We start from the raw sequence: 22598 nt of genomic DNA, 5'->3' as shown, positions 1-22598 counted from the left end.
AAATAGATGCAGCGCTAATCTGACAGGCGACTTTAATCGAATGCGGTTTATTTAATACGCGAAGTTTTAAATGAATTATTTTTTCTATCAATATATTTTTCTAACACAGTACAATTAAATGCATTATATTTTTTCTCTTTTAGCGCAAACACAAAAGAAATCGAAACTTTTTATTCTCATAAAAGTAGGCTTTATTGTCTCTCTTTTTTTTTGTACTACAAACGACAGTAATTCAAACTTTCCGAAATATGAATCTCCCTTTTCGTGTTCAGGCTTCTCGATCAAAATTTGCGACAATAAGATCAATATAAAAGCAAACCCTTAAATGACGGGAGAAAAAAAGTTATAGGGGCAAAGATAGAGTGTTCGGATCTACGAAACGTATCGGTCCATTGGCCACAGGAAACTCGCGTGTTTTTGTTCCAAGGCACAGTATTCTTCCTGTTTCGTGCCCCTACTGCAGCACTCTTCTCAAACCATTCTCCGCGCCGAGTCTCCCCCGCGCCGTGCGCTCCCGGTTTGTTCCCGACAGCGTCAGCCAATCCTCTTCACGCCGGCCACTCCGTTCTCGTGCACACAAAAGGAACCCGCGTGGTCGATGCTGGAACTCGTCATATATAACATACGCGTGGATATAGGATGGACGATGGGAACGACGAGGAATCAAACAAATGAACTGCGCGGTCAGTATTGAGAAAGAGACCGCGCACGCTCGGAGATGACGTGCACGCAAACAAACATTTATTTATCTAACGTTCCAGTTAATGCTCAAGTTTAAGTTTAAGAGGATTGAGCGTGCGGATGATGATAATTATTCGAAAATTGCGTTTTCTTTTGTCAGAAAATATTTTATAGCGTATCCTATATTTTTTAAAAAAAGGTAAAAAAAGGCGCCAAGTACACGTATAGTAGTGTATATGTTGTTACCAAAAAAAAGTGGTAGTATTATACCTCGAAAAAACCTAAGTAACAAGTGGTAGATCTTTATATCTCGAAAAATCTCAAAAAATCTAAGCAGTAGTATCTTTATTTCCGAAAAATTATAACCCAAGTGATACACGTCACAAAATTATGTTACCTTATCAAAAAGAAGAGTCGCGCTTCAAGTGATCTATTACAATTACAAAAAAGAAATGATATCTCTTTAAGTTAGAGCGCCAATTACAGAGAGAACATGCCTCAAAAAATAATTGTTGCACTACATTGAAAAATCTTTACATTGTGTCAATTAGAAAAGAATGTATAATAACAATTTTATAAGATTAAAAAATTTTATTTAAATTTAACAAGGGAATACAAGATATTTAAATACAAAGTTATTTACATGTGTATTTTTTAATGGCCACAAAGAATTACAGAAGTAACAGTACAAAATGAAAATATTTTATTAAAATACATAAATTTTTCTTGTAAAAAAACTTGGCGCTGCTAGACCTTTTAAATAAATAAGGACAACAATAAATAAAAATAATTCAGAAAAGAATACAATGGGAGTAATATTAAATGATTATCAGCGTGGATGTGGGAGTGAGTGATATGGGTGTGCGTGACTACGCGGACGGCGGATAATGCGGCTTATAATTAAGTATAGAATAAGTTTATTTATTTATTTAAAATTTTGAGGTATAGCAGCGCCAAGTTTTTTTACAAGAAAAATTTATGTATTTTAATAAAATATTTTCATTTTGTACTGTTACTTCTGTAATTCTTTGTGGCCATTAAAAAATACACATGTAAATAACTTTGTATTTAAATATCTTGTATTCCCTTGTTAAATTTAAATAAAATTTTTTAATCTTATAAAATTGTTATTATACATTCTTTTCTAATTGACACAATGTAAAGATTTTTCAATGTAGTGCAACAATTATTTTTTGAGGCATGTTCTCTCTGTAATTGGCGCTCTAACTTAAAGAGATATCATTTCTTTTTTGTAATTGTAATAGATCACTTGAAGCGCGACTCTTCTTTTTGATAAGGTAACATAATTTTGTGACGTGTATCACTTGGGTTATAATTTTTCGGAAATAAAGATACTACTGCTTAGATTTTTTCGAGATTTTTCGAGATATAAAGATCTACCACTTGTTACTTAGGTTTTTTCGAGGTATAATACTACCACTTTTTTTTGGTAACAACATATACACTACTATACGTGTACTTGGCGCCTTTTTTTACCTTTTTTTAAAAAAGGTAATTTTGTGCGGATATCACGCCTTTTTGTAGTATATTACGCATTGTATAAACAGTATGTACAGGATAAAGCTATTTGGAGGTATAATACTACCACTTTGTTTTTTTCGAGGTAAAAACATAACAAGGTAACAACATAATACATATACACTATTATGCGTGTACTTGGCGCTCATTTTACTTTTTTTTAAAAAAGGTAATTTTGTACGGATATCACGCCTTTTTGTAGTGTTACGCATCTTAATCTTATAAACAATATATCTTATAATCTCATAAACCGTATATAATACAAGGTATGAAGCTAAAAGTGTTACGGACTATTATTTCTAAAGAAAACAACAATTTAATATTTTGCTCAGTTTTTTAAAAATAATAATCTGTAACCCTTTTAGTTGTACACCTTGTATATATTTTTCAATTTCAACATAAAACATAATCGCAATAAAGCATGATTAATGTTAATAAGTCGTTAACTGTAAAATTCTTTATTTATTTTTATTTGCGTGTCTTACTGAATGTTGTTCGCAACTGTATATGTACCGATATCTTCCAGGTATCGATATTTTTGATAATTATTTTTACGTCAGACATAATTTTAATTCATCCAATTTTTATTATGTCTAAACATAATTTTTGTCCAATTTTTATTATGTCTAGACATAATTTTAATTCAGCGATTTTTATTATGTCATGACATAATTTTAATTCTGCCGCTAGGGAAATTTTAAGTCGATTTTTATAATCAAGCTTGAATTCAATGTTTAGGTGTCCCAGGTTGCCGATGACGAAGTCCACATAACGCGCTCTATAGTTTTTGGTGTCCAGGTGTATTAATACCTTGAATTTGATGGCCACGTGTTCCAAGTTGCCGATGACGAGGTCCACATAGTGCGCTTCGTAGTTTTCGGTGTCTACATGTATTAATACCTCGAATTCGATATCTACGTGTCCTACATTGGGTGCGTTCAGCCGATACTTTGCTAGCCTAGCAATCGTGAGCAGTCGCTCGTTTTCGCTCGTTTCTTCTTTTTTGACTTACTGGATTAGAGAGAGAAGAAACGACTAGACACCAAAAACTATGAAGCGCACTATGTGGACCTCGTCATCAGCAACCTGGGACACCTAAACATCAATTTCAAGGTATTAATACACGTAGACACCGAAAACTACGGAGCGCAATATGTGGACCTTGTCATCGGCAACCTGGGACACTTAGACATCAAATTCAACGTACGATTACACCTGGACACCGGAAACTATGAAGCGCACTATCTGGATCCCGTCATCGGCAACCTGGGATACGTGGACATCGAATTCAAAATATTAATACACGTAGACACCGAAAACTACGGAGCGCACTATGTGGACCTTGTCATCGGCAACCTGGGACACCTAGACATCAAATTCAACGTACAATTACACCTGGACACCGAAAACTATGAAGCGCACTATCTGGATCTCGTCATCGGCAACCCTGGGACACGTGAACATCAAATTCGAGGTATTATTACACCTAGACACCGAAAACTACGGAGCGCGATATCTGGACCTCGTCATCGGCAACCTGGGATACGTGTGACACCGAAAACTACGGAGCGCACTATGTGGACCTTGTCATCGCAACCTGGGACACCTAGACATCGAATTCACGTACGATTACACCTGGACACTGAAAAACTAGAAGCGCATTATCTGGATCTTGTCCATCGGCAACCTGGGATACGTGAACATCGAATTCAAGGTATTAATACACGTAGACCACCGAAAACTACGGAGCGCACTGTGTGGACCCTCGTCATCGGCAACCTGGACACGTAGACATCGCAATCAACGTATTATTACAACCTGGACAAACCGAAAACTACGAAGCGCACTATGTGGACCTCGTCATCGGCAACCTGGGACACGTGGAACATCGAATTCAAAGTATTAATACACGTAGACAACCGAAAACTACGGAGCGCACTATGTGGACCTCGTCATCGGCAACCTGGGACACCTAGACATCGAATTCAACGTACGATTACACCTGGACACCGAAAACTATGAAGCGCACTATCTGGATCCCGTCAATCGGCAACCTGGGACACGTGAACATCGAATTCAAGGTATTAATACACGTAGACACCGAAAACTACGGAGCGCACTATGTGGACCTCGTCATCGGCAACCTGGGACACGTAGACATCGCATTCAACGTATTATTACACCTGGACACCGAAAACTACGAAGCGCACTATGTGGACCTCGTCATCGGCAACCTGGGACACGTGGACATCGAATTCAAAGTATTAATACACGTAGACACCGAAAACTACGGAGCGCACTATGTGGACCTTGTCATCGGCAACCTGGGACATCTAGACATCGCATTCAACGTACGATTACACCTGGACACCGAAAACTATGAAGCGCACTATCTGGATCCCGTCATCGGCAACCTGGGACACGTGAACATCGAATTCAAGGTATTAATACACGTAGACACCGAAAACTACGGAGCGCACTATGTGGACCTTGTCATCTGCAACCTGGGACACCTAGACATCGCATTCAACGTACGATTATACCTGGACACCGAAAACTATGAAGCGCATTATCTGGATCCCGTCATCGGCAACCTGGGACACGTGGACATCGAATTCAAGATATTAATACACGTAGACACCAAAAACTACGGAGCGCACTATGTGGACCTCGTCATCGGCAACCTGGGACACGTAGACATCGAATTCAACGTATTATTACACCTGGACACCGAAATCTATGAAGCGCATTATCTGGATCCCGTCATCGGCAACCTGGGACACGTGGACATCGAATTTAAGATATTAATACACGTAGACACCAAAAACTACGGAGCGCACTATGTGGACCTCGTCATCGGCAACCTGGGACACGTGGACATCAAATTCAAGGTATTAATACACGTAGACACCGAAAACTACGGAGCGCACTATGTGGACCTCGTCATCGGCAACCTGGGACACCTAGACATCGAATTCAACGTACGTTTACACCTGGACACCGAAAACTATGAAGCGCACTATCTGGATCCCGTCATCGGCAACCTGGGACACGTGAACATCGAATTCAAGGTATTAATACACGTAGACACCGAAAACTACGGAGCGCACTATGTGGACCTCGTCATCGGCAACCTGGGACACGTAGACATCGCATTCAACGTATTATTACACCTGGACACCGAAAACTACGAAGCGCACTATGTGGACCTCGTCATCGGCAACCTGGGACACGTGGACATCGAATTCAAAGTATTAATACACGTAGACACCGAAAACTACGGAGCGCACTATGTGGACCTTGTCATCGGCAACCTGGGACATCTAGACATCGCATTCAACGTACGATTACACCTGGACACCGAAAACTATGAAGCGCACTATCTGGATCCCGTCATCGGCAACCTGGGACACGTGAACATCGAATTCAAGGTATTAATACACGTAGACACCGAAAACTACGGAGCGCACTATGTGGACCTTGTCATCTGCAACCTGGGACACCTAGACATCGCATTCAACGTACGATTATACCTGGACACCGAAAACTATGAAGCGCATTATCTGGATCCCGTCATCGGCAACCTGGGACACGTGGACATCGAATTCAAGATATTAATACACGTAGACACCAAAAACTACGGAGCGCACTATGTGGACCTCGTCATCGGCAACCTGGGACACGTAGACATCGAATTCAACGTATTATTACACCTGGACACCGAAATCTATGAAGCGCATTATCTGGATCCCGTCATCGGCAACCTGGGACACGTGGACATCGAATTTAAGATATTAATACACGTAGACACCAAAAACTACGGAGCGCACTATGTGGACCTCGTCATCGGCAACCTGGGACACGTGGACATCGAATTCAAGGTATTAATACACGTAGACACCGAAAACTACGGAGCGCACTATGTGGACCTCGTCATCGGCAACCTGGGACACGTAAACATCGAATTCAACGTATTATTACACCTGGACACCGAAAACTATAAAGCGCACTATCTGGACCTCGTCATCGGCAACCTGGGATACATAGACATCAAATTCAAGCTTGATTCATAAGAATCGACTTAAAAATTCCCTAGCGGCATTTTCTGCCAAGCATAGAGAACCTTCTTTTCCGTTGACTCAATATTTATTATATATATACCTAATTTTTACCTAAATATAGAAATCTTCCTCCTGACCGATAAGTCTATCGACCTAATTTCGAAATACGCGCGCGATATCGAAACTGGCGATACCTGCGCCGCCAGCGTCGAAAAAGTGAAAGTGACGTTTCTCTGATAGATCGCGGCGTTAGGAGGAGGAGGAGGAGTATCTTAAAAATAAATTTTCACATTTGGACTTTGCGTCGCAATATCTCCGCTCGTAAGGCACGTAGCGGAATATTATGAGAGAAACCCCCCCCTAATTGGACCCCAAGCTATCGATCAAGCCTACTTAGAACTTGATCCGTTCACTCGTTATCGAGATCTCAACATCTCGGGTACTCGCAACCCGTCGCGTCGCGTAAAAGAGTCACGGTCGGTCTCGCTCCGCGTGTACTTGGCGCGAGACACTACCGTGTCTCTTGATAATTCCAAGACTTTAATTATGACGCACGATTGAATAATATGATATACTCGTGTGCTCAATACAATGAGAAGAAACAAGGACGAGTTTCAATGTCTAAGAACCTTTTTTTTATCATCCATTGCATTATCATTACACTACATTTTACAAGTTAACTATTTAAATGATATTAGACGTCGAAACGACGCGCGACGTCAGTATTTGTTTCGTCTTAATTGTACTATACTAATTAGTCCTAATTGTACTGTTCCTAACAAACAGGCTTAAAAAATGCGACAGTGATGCTGTACGGTAGAATATAAAATTATTTGTGCGAGAATAAAATTACCAAGTATCGCGCGCCTCATTTTGTGCGATCATAAAGCGGCACTTTTCACGTAAATATTTCGTTTCTCGTAAATAATTTCGTTTCTCAACTAACGGTCGTCACAAAGAGATAAAGCGGAAAGACAAACGAATGCGTCAAAGTGTCGGTGAAAACGAGCGATGAAAACGATTGTACGTAACGCTTCGTTCGAGCATCAGGGGAGACAGAGATATCGCGGAGTATTCTACGTATGTATACGTGCGGAAGAAACGTTACCGCGACGGGATCGCGGTAACCGTTATCGTTACCGTGAAAGCGCTCTACAGGAGGACACAGCTAATCCGGGAGAGATTCGGCTGACTGGACACATTATTCTCCATGCGAACTTCTCCACGCGAGACTCGACAGTCGGCGCGGGTGCTATACGGAGATTTCGGAGGTCGAAGAACGCGGTGTCGGGCGAGAGAATGGGAAATTGGGAACAGATGTTGGCGAGTTCCAGCGACAGTGTAATTTCGTCATTTAACTGCTCTCCAGATCTCTATAATAATTTTCACGTACACTGTCATCCAGAGCTTTGGCCCGGGACTTTAATATAGTGATATAATATTCAGGACTGAAAATATAATTGACGTAATTTACGACGTGCGAAATAAAATCGGTTGCGAATACGAGAGTTTCGAGAGGTTGGCGAACGTTCGGTGAAGATGACGATATGACGATTAAAATACAAATAGGTATACGTCGTTCAGTTTACCTATATTTTTCATGCCCTGTGTTAGATGTATTTTTCTTACAAAAGGGGAGAACGAGGGAAGTACTCGCGTCAGTTTTTTTAGTAGAAAGAGAGACGTTTCTTTGATATCACCGTCAATAAACAGCAATAGATATCTACAATAAGTAATATCTATATAGTAGGTGGCAGCAACAAGATATCGGAAGCTACCTATAATGGGATGGGACTTAAATTTCCGGCATTTTCTCGAGAATTCGCCCTGGGACATGAAAACGAATCTAAAAATTCATTCGATTTATCTGAAGTTACGTTGTGACGGCACTATACGTGACGCAGAGATGTATTTGTCGATAGCGAAGACTTATTTATAATAAGAATCAATATTTCTTAATAAACATTCCTCCAAATTAATAGATAACAAAACAGGAAGAGCAATGCAAATAATTGCATTTTTTTTTAATGATTACTTATACGATATTTGTTATAGCGAAATTATTATTCCAGAGAAATTACAAGTCTTTAAATAGTAAATGTGTCTACGTGGTAAAGATTTATAAACGTTTAAAGAATAAGATATTTTAATTTTTTGAAAGCACTTTTTAGATAGTTTTAGACATTTAAAAAAAAGTATTGTTTTTAATTATATTCTTTACGCTTTTTGCGATTAATTTTATTTATCTTTGCAATTTTTTTCATTGTGACGCAAACAAATATTGAAAAATAAATACATGTTTTTGGCAGTTAAATCAATGCGTCAAACGCGAATATCAATTATATTTGAATTTGTGATTTGTTTTAAATATAACATGACTACTATTTTCCATTTGTCTTATATTTTATATCTCTCAAAATACTAAATAATTACCTCTCTCTCTCTAATTCTGCTCTGGATTTTCTCTGTATATCTCCGATATCAAGGTAATATTACACGTTGCAGAATTGTATATTGCGGGTTTGAGCCGATCTTATAATACATCCTCTAAAAATAGTAACGGTGTAAACAGTAGTCTTTAAACGAGCAAAATGGTTACGTTAGAAACGCCCACTACTAATGAAATTAAATTGCATCTGTGACGGAGGAAATGCGATGGAGAACTCGGTGAAGTAGGGTGAGAGATGGTAAAGAGAAGGGTGATAATGTGGTTGCAAAATCATCGGCGCAGTCGACGCGAGCGGCAAATTAATTTTCCTGAATTATGCATGGACAATTCTATTGCAATCTGGCGCACGAGTTTCGACATTTGCTGTATACCAAACGATATCACCATCTGCATGCGCGAATACGTCGATTACAGCAATAATTTTTGTTGAAGCGGGGGCGATTGATATTTATTAATGAAATGCGACCGAAATATCCGCGAGCTCAAGTAATTATGTTAGGGGAGACCGGGGCTCGTTGGCACCGTTTTTACAATTTCGGCATTTGAGTTTTTATACAACTAATTATCATGATTAAACAGTACTAATATGATAGAGAGAACCTTTCTTTACATTTTCATGCTAGGAACGCTCCTGTATACCGTATAGTTTTTTTGTAATAAATGAAATATGAGCATGCTGCATTGTGGCCAACTTTCCCCGATAGTAGGGTAAGTTGGCTATGCGACAAAAGTCCACGTTAAATTAATGAATACGTAATAGAAACACAAAACGGGTAACACATACGTACTTCTTGATAAAGATTGTATCTTTTAAAGTTATTTTGTAATGATCGAATATCAAAACGTTGTTGCAGAAAAATAATTGTGAACTATTTTAGATGTAGCGCTTTCTTCATCATAAAAATATTAATAAAAATATATATTTAGCTTCTATCAGCATTGTAGATAGTGAATCACGTGCTCAAACAGGTCTCGCGCGCACGGCAACAACAAGTCAAGCTAAGCGTGTCTTGATATGAGCCAACATACCCCATCCCTACATACGTTTTATTTTAGTCGTTTTATTACAATAAATTACTATTGTTAGTCAAAATAACATGTCGTATAGTAACAGAAACTTTTCTTTTAACTAATGATACGTCACTTTGATTTACTTCTCAAGCTGAAGAACATTAATACGATATTTTGAAACGCTCGAAAATTTACTTGTCACCTCTTGAATCAGACTTTTCTCTTTTTCTATTGTAATACTTGTTTGATTAAAATAAAACTTTGTGAAAAGTACCTATGTCATATAAGAAATATTTTGTGATAACTTTTCCATTGTTTTTTCGCTATAAATACATAAACGGAACGCATTGCCAATTTGCTTCTTGTGCCAACGAGCCCCGGTCTCCCCTACCTACCATTCGTTTTTGAACCGTAAAATCATCGATAAAACATCGCTAAAAGAAAAGATGTAAAGTTTATGAACTGTTTTATTTTGAGTTGCGTCACACACTTCCTACACGTGCTCTTTCAGCTTCTCGATAATAATCGATGACGTAATTAACAGAAAGCGGAAGAAAGCTTTTTATTATTGGAACAACATATAATTAATAATTAATTAATTATGAATAATAATTTATTTTTAAGAGACGTAAAATATTGGAAAGTTTCTTCAGAAAGTTTCTTCAAGTTATTAAAAGACGCGAATGAGAGATATTTTTTATGTATATTTTTTAAATAATAAAATTAATTATACGTACGCGCAGCAATGAAAAAAGTACGATAACAATCTGTAGAACAGCATACAAATATATGTTATGAACAAATATTTCAATGATGTTTGATGAAAAGCGAAAGCGAAGCGGGGACGTATAATTGAGTGGAACAGTACCGATCGCCTTTCGCTGCTTATAACGCAACCCTTCGAGAATTATATTTCCAGTGGCGTAATGTCATATCGAATTTTTTTTGTAGTACCAAGAAGTAGCGAGAAGCCTGGTTTATTTGGACAGAAATATACCTGTCGCTAATTTCATTCGTCGCGTCTCGAGTCATTGTCTTCACTATTTCAGTACCGGATGACATTTTCGCCATCCTTCGAACTCGAAGTGATTTACATTTATAATTTCCTAACTTACATGGAAATAATGGGAAAAAGTTTTGGACGCCAATAGAATGATTGATCTACATTTGATTACTTAAAGTGTAACGTGAATATTATTATTGACCGATTACAAATTTTAACAAGATAATTATTCTTCTTCTAAAGAAATATATGTTGCTTTATTAACTGTAAAAAGCATAATGTTTTCGGTAATTATGCAGAGATAGGCACTCCCGACTTCAATAATTTTGAAATATGTTATCAAGGTCATCACATAGAGTGATATTGTGAAAATTTGCAGCCGACTCTCGTTGATTATTAAAAAGATATTGACAAATATAACTGAGAAATATAACAGTTTGTGTCAGTATTAAGGGAAGTAATTTGCTGATATGTGCGTGTATAAACAGTAACACATGTGGGTGGGGGAACGACTATTGCCCCTCCCCCGCAAGCAAGGGTGGATGGGGGTGGGCCTACACTCATATCGGCAAATTACTTCCCTTAGCACTGACACAAACTGTTATATTTCTTAAACTTTTTTTGTTAATAACTTTTTAACAAACAATGACCCATGCAGCGCCGGCTAAAACCTTTTGAAGGTTACTCAGGGTGATGACCTTGATAACATATTTCAAAGTTATTGAAATCGGGAGTGTGGCTCTTCCTATCTTTGCGTAATTACCACTCTTTCTTTCAACACCTTCAGTTCACATATGTGCGAGGTGTAGGAACCACTGTGCTTTATCTCCCAGGTAAAAGAGTGGTAAAAGAATCCCCCTTTTATCCTCATTTTGACGTCATTGTACGTTTTGTAGGGCGTGTCAGCCGAATTCTGTTGAATGAAGGGCCGACTGATGTAATCTTACGAATAGGTTGCCGACGTCCCGGCAAAATTTGAAGTTACGACATTGTTTCAACGCCAGTAAGGTGTCAAAGTCAGCGTCCGTCGCAAATTCTTTCAGCCGCCCGCGTTATGTCTGTCCGTGCCTTTTTATCCCGGAACGTCCATTATGCCGCAAGTTCAACGTATTATTCGGCGAGCAAATAGCCACCCATTTTCGTTCTCATACTTTCATTTCCGCCCCAGTCCTCGCTTCCATCTGTATTCCGAATTTAGCGCTAAATGCGGCTGTCCCATTCTCACCTCGCGGCGTTGACGTTAAACGCATTTATCATGTTACACAAATAAAACACAGAATCTAACGGGGGAGAGGGGAAGGCATGCCAACGTGTGACGTTGAAGGGAGCAGTGAATGTGCAAGTTTCCTCTAATACGGTCATTTTCGACTTCGTGCAAACTGATGCCGTATTTTAATTACGACGACGCACGCTAATTTATTTGCATTTATTTAAAATTATGGTATGTTATAATACTATAATGTGATAATTAATGTAATAAATATTTATATCTACTATATTTTTTGTACTTTAAAAACGACGTCTTTGTCTTGGCGCATAAGTAAATGGCTGCGTAATGGATTCTCTTTAATTTTCTTTTATTTTACGGAACGTACTTTTGCACAGTTCTTCAAATTGTCATATTTTCTCCTCATCCCATTCGTTAACCTTAAAAAGGATTGAAGTGATTAAGCAGATTTAGATAAAGATGAAATAGATTTTAAATTCTTTTAATACGTAATTTAGTTCAACTATTTTATAACTAATTATTTTATTGTTAATCTAATATATACTAACTACTGTAATAGCATTTTGTTACTTATTTACCACAAAATTAATTCAAGGTCATAAAAGTCTTTATTTTGTAGATGTTTATAAACTACACGGCTATTAATACTTTGATAATGACATAATACCCATTCTTTTCTATTTTCGTCGTTACTGCGTGGCAATTTGTTTACTATTCAATTTCTTATGTTCACACATCAGTATTGGCCTAAAAAGGAATCAATAAATTTCTTTCATATTCAAACGTTATTGAAGGGGTTGATGCGACATTACAAATTACATCATGCCAACGCTTTTGTGGCTCGAGTACTTTACTGGTTAGTCCAAGGGCACTACCGCGATCAAAAGGCCGGTTTTGCACTCAATGGTTTTCGCCGCACATAAATCTTGCCGTTTGTTCACCCGACCGTAGAATCGCACAAGGAAGGTCAGAGGTTAAAGTAATCGCTGATTGTCGCTAGTTACACCGCGATATTCGTCTTTCTTTCCTTCAATTGCGACAATTGTAACCGAGAGATTTGAACAAATCAGATAGTTTTATACGTAAGTCTATATAGCATAAGCACGTAATTTCACAAATTAATTTTTTAATGTATTATGAAATAGCAAATATTGGGCATGCATCTTTAAATACATGGATTAACATGTGATCTAAATTTAACATTTTCCTAAAAATTGCTTCTTTATTATGTAAAACGGAAAATGAGGGACTTTGCAATTTTGGAATTTTAAAAGTAAACTAGTTTCTTATGTAATTCTAACAAGGGTATAGCATTTTTAACTTTGTGATTACATTGAGAAAGTCAGTACTTTAATATTATCTTCTTAAATTATATTCTTTGGGAAGGAACGTGCAGCTTTAAATATTTCAGATATTTAAGTGAGCACATTAATTTAAAATCCTTCAAGCCTTTGCTGTAATGCACAAGAAATCTTCTCTGATTAATTAGAATTGATAAACATTAATTGTACAACGGAAATAAAATTCTGTTTTTTATTGTCTCTAAATCAGAGGTTTAAAGATGAACTATAGAACGAAATATAATCTTTATAATTAGATATATTTTTCTGGGAAAAATTGAAAATTATACAGAACGTTATTCTTACTAGAATAAAGACGTCTTCTACGTGGGGTATACAGATTAAGTTTCGTCCGTTATGACGTCGGAGAGATCAATTCATCGACCCGAATGCCTATGGCCTAATTCAAGATGTCTCGTACAGAAAAAAGAGAGATCAATCTTGTTCGAAAAATTATTTTTGGAAAACTAATCGGATATTATTGGCTGTTGTTCCGAGTTGAAAATTAATTAAAAAAAAAATGAACTTTTGAGAAAAAACATTTTACAATAGTTTATAACATATACATATATAATATGTGTATATATTAATCTTTTATTGTTCGTTAGCAACACGACTAACATATTAATAAACGTACATATGTATATAATAAATGAAAAATGTATAAAAGAAAATGTATAGAGGAGATAAAAACAGATAAAAAATACAAACAAATAATTAATTTATCATCAAAGTATTAATAATCTTTAGCTGAAAGTGGAAACTAAAAATTATTATAATTTTTAATAAAATGTAATGTAAATGGGTAACACACAAACTTTTATTTTGATTTATTTTAATTAAATTTATCTTTATGTAAAATATAATAAAATATATTATAATAAAATATATTAATATAATATATATAATAAAAATATAATATAATAAAATATAAATAATAAAAATATAATAATCCTTAATAAAAATTAAGTACTATTTTTTTATGTATTTGTGATATTAATAATATAACATGTGACAAAGTATTACTGGAGGTTATGTTGTTAATGGCTCCAGCTTTGACCTATTTTCAGACATCGTTGCTTATTGACCGAAAAAAGGCATTCTGGAGGCTTAAGAACGATGGCTGTATAGAAGGGACTGGGCTGGTCGACTTGCTAATTCCTAATCACCAGAACTTTAGCGCGGAAGCCGTCCTTAAGATCGGATACGATTAAAGTAAACTGAAAGGGATTATTGTCTCATGAAAATCTCATGAAAATCTAGTTAACGAAAGCTTTGTGATCCATATTAATTTAGCTTTTCGACTTCGACGAAATGGCAGATTCGATGGTTCTTCAACAAGATCGTTTTTTAACGACTTTGTTCTTTATTTCTAACTTGCTTTATATATCACCCAGGTCGGAAAATTATTTTTAACGATCACGCGTGCAAAACATGTATCTCAGTTCAACGTCACATTTCCCCATATACCTGTGCGACTATTGCATTTATAATTTATTGTTGTAAACTGAAATGACTTTCGACGCTATTAGATTGTTGCATATAAAACGATGGATTTTGAAAGTTTGTCTTTTGTAGAGCGCTTTTGAGTTACGTCAAATCTATCGGAACGTAAATTGATGGAGAAAATCGATGAATGTTATAATGTCGAAGTAGGACGCTAGAAATAACTCGTAATATAATTCAGTACTTTGAAACAATCATATTGCATCACGTATGATAATATACGATAATTTTTTATTTTTATATACGATTTCGTCGTCAAATTTCTCGATTTCAACAAAATGAAATCAACGAAGCTGATGATGTTGGAAACAATATGGAATCTGCATTTGTGATACAGTTACAGATAAACATGTAGTCAATTTTATCGTTATTTACATGAAATTGTTGTTAAAACCAATGTCTTATATGATACAATTTGTGCGTACCTGTGCAAAGAAAAGAGCTTTGTTGATCGAATAAATGTTTGCGCCATTTTTCAATTCGGCACATTTTCTATGCTTCTTTTACAACTTTAGCGGGGGAGATAACGAGGATAACTTCGTAGGAAATTAGTGTCTCATTAACATTTCGGTAACTAAAGTCAAATGACTGGCGTTATCGCCACAAGGCCTAACTACTCACTTTACAAAATGAACGTCAAAGAATTATCTGATTGTGATTCAGCACGCGGTTGTAATAGCCGTCCCTGATACTATTTTTCTTCTCCTGAATAAGAAGATAGCTCGTTCATTTTTTTTACTCTGACAGAATTATTCATTTGGCACAAACAAATTATTCGACTTTGCAAACAAGATTATCCTTGGGCATTAATCTTGAGATACCATCGCGATTAATCCAACAGATCAGAAAATTTGATTCTGTGATTTTTTATTTTAATGAAAATCTTTTTGACGTTACATTAATTATTATATATCACGATGTCTGACGATGTATGATGTAATTCTAAACAAAAATATAAATTACGACTTAAAAAGAGATAAATATATTATGCAGGGACATATGAAATAGCGAGTGTTTTGCTCTATGTACTTTTTATTTTAAGTATTTCATTCAAACATGTTATCTCGAAAATTTACCCTCTCGGGAAATACAGAGGAGCTATAGAAAGGTTTCGCGAGTTTATCTCGGAAATCCTGTCAATATTTTTATTCATCGTACGCCAATACAGTACACGATGCATCGTCGCTCTTTTGTTACCCGATTTGAATTGCTGTGTATCGCGCGAGAAACGGATCCCTCGTAAGGGTTTCTTCGGTCGCGATGTCACGGAAACATCAATATCGAATTTCACGTTTGTTTCAAACCAAACTCGAAATGTTCTCTCGAGAGTCTCGCGAATGCTCGGAGATCTTGGATATATACGATCGGCGTTTCTCTCCTCACATACGCAGGTGTCTAAGATTCTTTCGCGTCGTACGTATGACATTTATCCTGTTTTTTGTAATATTCCACGTGGAACGGTTCCGAGGTTAGGTTAGGTTAGGTTAGCGTGCCTCTTATTGATGTAACTTGAAAAAGAAAATCAAGAACTGAGATGTTCTTTACTGTATATCGCAATATTTCCAATTTTATTTTATTTTATTTTAGTTTCTGTACGATAATGTCTAGACAAGGATTTTTATGTAACACGTGCATGGAAAGTGGCCCATTGCGCACGCTACGCGTGCGTGATAGACCACTTTCCACGCACTTGTAACATAAAATAGAGTATGCAAGTCGTGCGTAAACTCGCCTTCGGCTCGTGCGTCAACTCCGCACCCGGGAATTTTCATTTTCTTATACAGCACTTGTTGCACAAATAACTATTCTTTTCCCGTTTTATTAACTAGTAATGTAAATAAATAATGTTATTCTGTTTAGAGAAAGAAGTGCGCCCGCGCGTATCTTTCACAAAAGTTTTGCAAAAATTTGTCACATTTAGTATTAAGAGATATGTAAATATCGCGCTAGAGCGACGTATAAAATGTATATATATATATGTAGGTCCGGAAGTATGTTCCGGGACTTTTATTTTTGATATCGGTATATTCCGGGACATTTGGCAGTTTCCAGGACTGTCCTGGAAAAAATTGATGTCCTACGGCATTTTTCGGGACAGTTTTTTGAATCTGATTACATATATATGCGTTATATTCCAGGACTGTACATTTCAAAAAACGTAAACAGTCCCGGAACATACCTCTGGACCTACATATATATATATATATATATATATATATATATATATATATATATACATTTTATACGTCGCTCTAGCGCGATATTTACATATCTCTTAATACTATATATATATATATATATATACAAATATGAAGATATAAATATATTAAAATGTAGATGTATAGATATTCAGAAGATTAAAGGGGATGAATGTCTTTTTGCTTTGAAAACATCGGGGCCGTGTCAAACTTGTGCGAAAGAGCGCGATAAGTCTTTGATTTGTTATCTCGAGTTTAGCGATGAGCTCGGCGTTCTCAGGCAAAATTCCAAAGATATCTTTTCTTTTTTTTTTTATAACGGCACGTTTCAGTCAAAAATTGCCGAGGGAGAAAATCGAGAAAAAGTTCCGCTTCTCCAATGCAAAGTACATTCTTAATCGTGTTCCTGCCGGAAATATTTTTCCGTGAATCGTTTTAGCTCCGGTGATCTTACGCTTATACGTACTAATTGCACACACACACACACACACACACACACAGACAACTTTACTCATGCATGCGTTTGTACAAGAAATTGCAAACTTCGTTGTCAGTATCCTTATTCCGTAATTTTTAATGACACTGTCGTTACAGAATAAGGATACTGACAGCGTACTTAATTTGCAATTTCTTGTACAAACGCATACGTAAAGTTGTTTGTCATTATCATTATTTATATTGTCGTCGCAGTTTTTTTTATCATATATTATACTTGCGTAACGACAATATAACTCTTAATGACATTGTCGTTAAGAATCACAAAACCCAGGTCCTGTTTGGATTTCTTGACAAATTTATAGCTGTGTTTTTGCTCTCAAAAATGATTTAACCATAAATAATTATTTGCGATCTTCTGATTTTTACGACTAAATTCTTATTATATTATATTGACAGAAATGTGTCATCGTTGTTATTCTACAGAATCTGAACTATTTGAATGTGTAAACCTTCGAATTATCAGTCAATGTTCCATGACGTGAACACGAAATCAGATAATCTATTCTTCACTTGTCGAATTAACGTTATTCGCGCACATTTTCCATACCGCCTGCTTCTAATGACGTTTTCTCCGTCGTTGTCGATTTTGATGCTGAAAGTCAAATTTCGCGCGCGTTCAAGCGTTCGCTATGAAATCCATCGCGGCGAGTCAGACACGTGGCGAAGACACGCGCGGTGAAAATAACTTCATTATGCTAACGAATGCTAATGTCAACCGTATAACGACAGACGGGCGAGAACGGAAGAATATTCGCGCAAAGTTCGAACTGTCGAACTTGGCGGAGTCCGCGCTCCACGGAGGATCGCTCGTCAGTTTGCGGTTCACCGAGAACGTAACGCGGAAAATTCTATCCGCGTGAAGAAGTTGCGACGATAGGGGAGAGAGAGAGAGAGAGAGAGAGAGAGAGAGAGAGAGAGAGAGAGAGAGAGAGAGAGAGAAAGAGAGAAAGAGTTTATCTTTGCGATCCACCGCATGTAAATGCGATATTTTAACGATGCAACGAATGTCCTTTAAAATTTCTCTGCGACTGACTTTTCGCAATCTCCGCGTCTGCGTCAAATCAAGCGGAGCATTCTATTCGCTTTTCTCCTCCTCGGGATCTCTCGGCAACGTACACTCGACTTTTTTCGAATACTCCACAATGATGTCTTTGAGCCGTTTCGTCAAGATGACTTGATCCTCGACTCGACGCATCAGCCGATCCTTCTCCATCTCTAAATCGTTGAACTGCTGTGCTCTCAGCTGCTCGACGACGCGCGATCTCTCTGCAGCCCTTCGCGTCTCGTATACGAGTACGCTGCATAAAAGTCCAAAGACTAATGCCTGAAGCGATGAAAAGATCCGCGTTTTATTTTGTGAAGTTTAACCGAAATAAAATTAATACTCCAGTAATGCGCGTTGTCTCATAATTGTTATCGTTACCTCGAGTAGTAATTTCGTGCCTAATTCCATTGTGTGATCGTCGTCAATAGGTCTTTTTTTCGCTACGACTGGAATCTCTCGCCACTTTATCATGTTCTCGAACCAATAATAGAAATGTCCCAGTTGAATCAGAACATATTTTCTTAAGAGTGGTCGTTTCTTTACCCGCTTCACTATCGCCTTTGACAATGGCTGCGTGATTTGTCTTAGGACCTGTCCAATAAGATTCGCACCGGGAAATCCTTGCACCACCATAGCTACGAGCGTCTAACTCATCAAAGGAAATAATTTAATGAAACTTTCTTGCGAACACGTCATTCGCGAATAATGAATTTTTAATTTGTTGAATAATTATTATTAGTCTTGAGAGAAAGCGCTGATTTATTCTTATTTACATTTTGACGTAAAGAAAATTGTAATTGGGGTTAAGTTATTTGTTTTCACAAATGAAAGTTTGAGAGTGGTGATTGGCAGCTTTTCCTTATTTCTTTCATGTTTTTGTTATTAAGATTTATTAGATTTAACGCGATATTACATATGATTCTTTTTTTGAACTAAATTAGTTTTAAAAAGCAATAAATTGCAGCAATGAAATTACATGACCTACATTTTTAATTTGCATATTTACGATATACGAACAAATTTATCGATTTTTTATTCAGAAATCTCTCTCTCTCTCTCTCTCTCTTTCTCCCTCTCTCTTCCCTTATAAATTTTTCATGAGAAAAACAAGATGATTAGGTATTTCCCTTAATTACATTTGAATATGTAGTCTTTATGAGAAATATATAATGGACGAATATTTTCGGAACGGTTCTCGTTTTGCACCCCTACAATTCATGCGAAGATCAGAAAATATGTGTATTCCTCTCATATCGACCAAATGGCTAAACGAATTATATTCATTTATACGCCAAAAATCACGGAGCCATGACCCGGTTATGCGGCGTACAATGAGTACAGGTCGCAATCACTTCTGATTTGAAAGTAATAGCCATATAGCTCTTTTGAAAGCTACCTCATCAACGTGAAGAGAATCATTTCAGCAGAAAAATATACATTTTAGATGACGGCAAAATAGGAATATCAATTTTATCATATGTTTATTATGGGCCAATTTCTTTTAATGACACAAGTCGACACAAACATCGTTCTATTCTTCTTGGCATTCGATGAATAACAAAGACAGAACAACACTTGTGTCGATTTGTGTCACTAAAAGGAATTGGCCTTATATAAGTTATCTAAAATGATATAAAATATAAAACATATTGAGAGAAATTTTTTTGGATAAAACAAAATTTTTGGAAAATTTTGAGAATGATGCCGGAATATTGAATAAATTAGTTATTAACGTATTAGTTATATATTTTAAATTATTAGCTAAATATTTTTAACAATTATATGTCTATTAACTCTAATATACATTTTTAATTGCTGATTGTTGAAGTCTATTCGATTTATTTAAATTTTAGAGAGAGAAATTTTTAAAAACAAATGTCTTAATATTTTTATTTGTATCTCTTGTCGATTTGTCAAATTGGTGATTATTAGAGAAACATATTTTAAAGAAAAATTTTATATTGAAAGTATTGAAACATATACAGGCGTATGTGTGTTGGTTTGAATTCAAATCTGGTTAAATATGATACGATAATCATGTCCTGTCATTTATCTCCTCTTAAAAGCGCGCTTTAAATGCGCTTTGCGACGCTGCAGGTTGACCTATATACACGAAATAAACACGGGATGACGCGGGACGATTCACTCACTATGTTTAGGTCGAGAATTTGTTTGACTGTCGGAGCGACGTTTTTCCCCCTTGTTCGATATAACATTTTCATCCGTTTCCCTTGTGTCATCTGCTTGGATTTACCGGCGAAATCGAATCCACTGAAATGACGCAGTCGAGGCATAAGCCGTCATCCGTCGACGAGATCCACTAGATTGTCGCGAAGGTACGAACCACGCACGATCTCTCGCGAGAAAATCCAGAACTCTGCTCTCATCTCTTACATACCAATCCCCTTTATATGTGATACACTTTCATGATCTTATAAATAATGTTCGGTAGAATTTCTGGGAATAACCGTCGCTCGTCAATTTCACTAAGATTTAATTGGGACTCCGATATCTTAATTATACATTTTTTGCTGCGTAGTAAAATTAAATATATGACAGCGAAACAAAAATAAAGAGTGTTGAGACAAAAAAGTAAAAAATAAAAAAAATAGTGCTACAAAAAAAGTATATTCTATCCTTTGAATAGTCACGTTAACGCAACCATGTCTTTTTTATTTGACACGTTATGTGAGATAGACACGTAATGTGTGTATATGTAAATTAATACGTCACCGTGATGAGAATTTCTTTATTCTTTTAGATCTTTTAACATACTTTATCACTCGGTGGGCGTGACAATGATATTTATCTTTAAATCAAGAAATGTATAATTCTTTAAATAATAATGTTGGTTAGGTTAGTTGGTTTTCATATTTTTTTAAATTTTGTCTTTAAATGTTTTTTTTAGAATTTAAATTTGATCGTATATCGGATATTTTTGTACATATGTAGCATATTTTTTGAAAAATCTAAAAGAAAATAGAGATGCAAGCAGGTTTTATTAAACTCAGACGTTTACTGTTTACTGATCAAATAACAAAAGAGATTATATTAAACACTTCATCAAATGATAATTGGATGTAAAAAAGTAAAATTGTCTCTTAATTCGATCTGGTTAGGAGAGATATCTTGGTTTCATATCTGAGGGAATGAAATGTCTGTTCTCTATCTTCAACACGATACGCATCGATTTTTCGGGACAACTCTCGATTTTGGCGCCTCGTTTCTTTTCTAACAAACGATCTTCGATTCTCTCTTTCTCTTTTTCGCTCGCTCTCTCTTTCTTTCTTTTTTTCTTTCTTTCTTTCTTTCTCTCTTTCTCATCAACCGACTCGTTGCACGATTTCATAGTCCTCTCGGCCACCCCTTAGGGCGTCCTTTCACTTTTACCCCACGATCGATCCGACCTACGCCCCTATGTACGGCTATTTGCGGGGCCCGCGTGCGGGAGAAGAAGAATCTCTATATGCACGTGTGCACCGCATATGTAACATTTCAAAGTTCATAGTTCATTATGGAAATGAAATGCTGACGAATAAGACTAACTTTCGAGTAATGATGAATAATAAAATAGATATTTCAAATAGCAAAATTGCTATTTCTGTAAAGAAAAAAGAGAAAAAGAGAGAGAGAGAGAGTTTTTCAATTTTAATAACGCGTTATTCAAAGTTCTTTAAGTTTCAAGTGTTGTATTTATTGAATTGATGATATTTTCACGAGAGAACTAGCAATAGTACATGTATTTCGAAATATAATAGCAAATACATAATTGCGCTGTATATATCAATTTTATGGTTTTTAAAAGAGAACAGTATTTTTATTAAAGAGATAGACAACGTTTGAAGCTTGTTTCACATGATATCTGATGCAATTATTGCATTTGCATATTTGCATTCTATTCGGTTAATCCCAGTTTCACGTATGGTAATGTCATTTTGCCAGCAGTTTGCGCACGGCGAAAATAAAAAAAATAATCCTTTTGTGATCGTTTAAAAGGAAATATTTGCAAAATGACGATTACGCGATATATATACGTAAT

At 36.3% G+C, this 22598-nt stretch overlaps 2 protein-coding genes across 4 annotated transcripts in view; one reads left to right on the top strand and one right to left on the bottom strand.

The window, feature by feature from the left end:
- The window catches only part of Task6 (TWIK-related acid-sensitive K[+] channel 6), a 91379-nt gene that overhangs the window by 25715 nt on the left and 43066 nt on the right, over positions 1-22598 (top strand). The gene's annotated exons all lie outside the window — the stretch shown is intronic.
- LOC143900646 (optic atrophy 3 protein homolog) lies at positions 18590-19192 on the bottom strand. Its single transcript, XM_077412246.1, has 2 exons — positions 18938-19192; positions 18590-18838 (listed from the first exon to the last, which is right to left on the bottom strand). The coding sequence occupies exons 1-2, from the start codon at positions 19190-19192 to the stop codon at positions 18590-18592; spliced, it is 504 nt and encodes a 167-aa protein (XP_077268372.1).

Source organism: Temnothorax americanus, unplaced genomic scaffold (genome assembly GCF_048541705.1).
Source record: "Temnothorax americanus isolate GAGA-0224 unplaced genomic scaffold, ASM4854170v1 Scaffold3, whole genome shotgun sequence".
Classification (NCBI taxonomy): Eukaryota; Metazoa; Arthropoda; class Insecta; order Hymenoptera; family Formicidae; genus Temnothorax; species Temnothorax americanus.
Note: the sequence above shows the minus strand (reverse complement) of the source record. Positions and strands in the feature narration are given on the sequence as shown.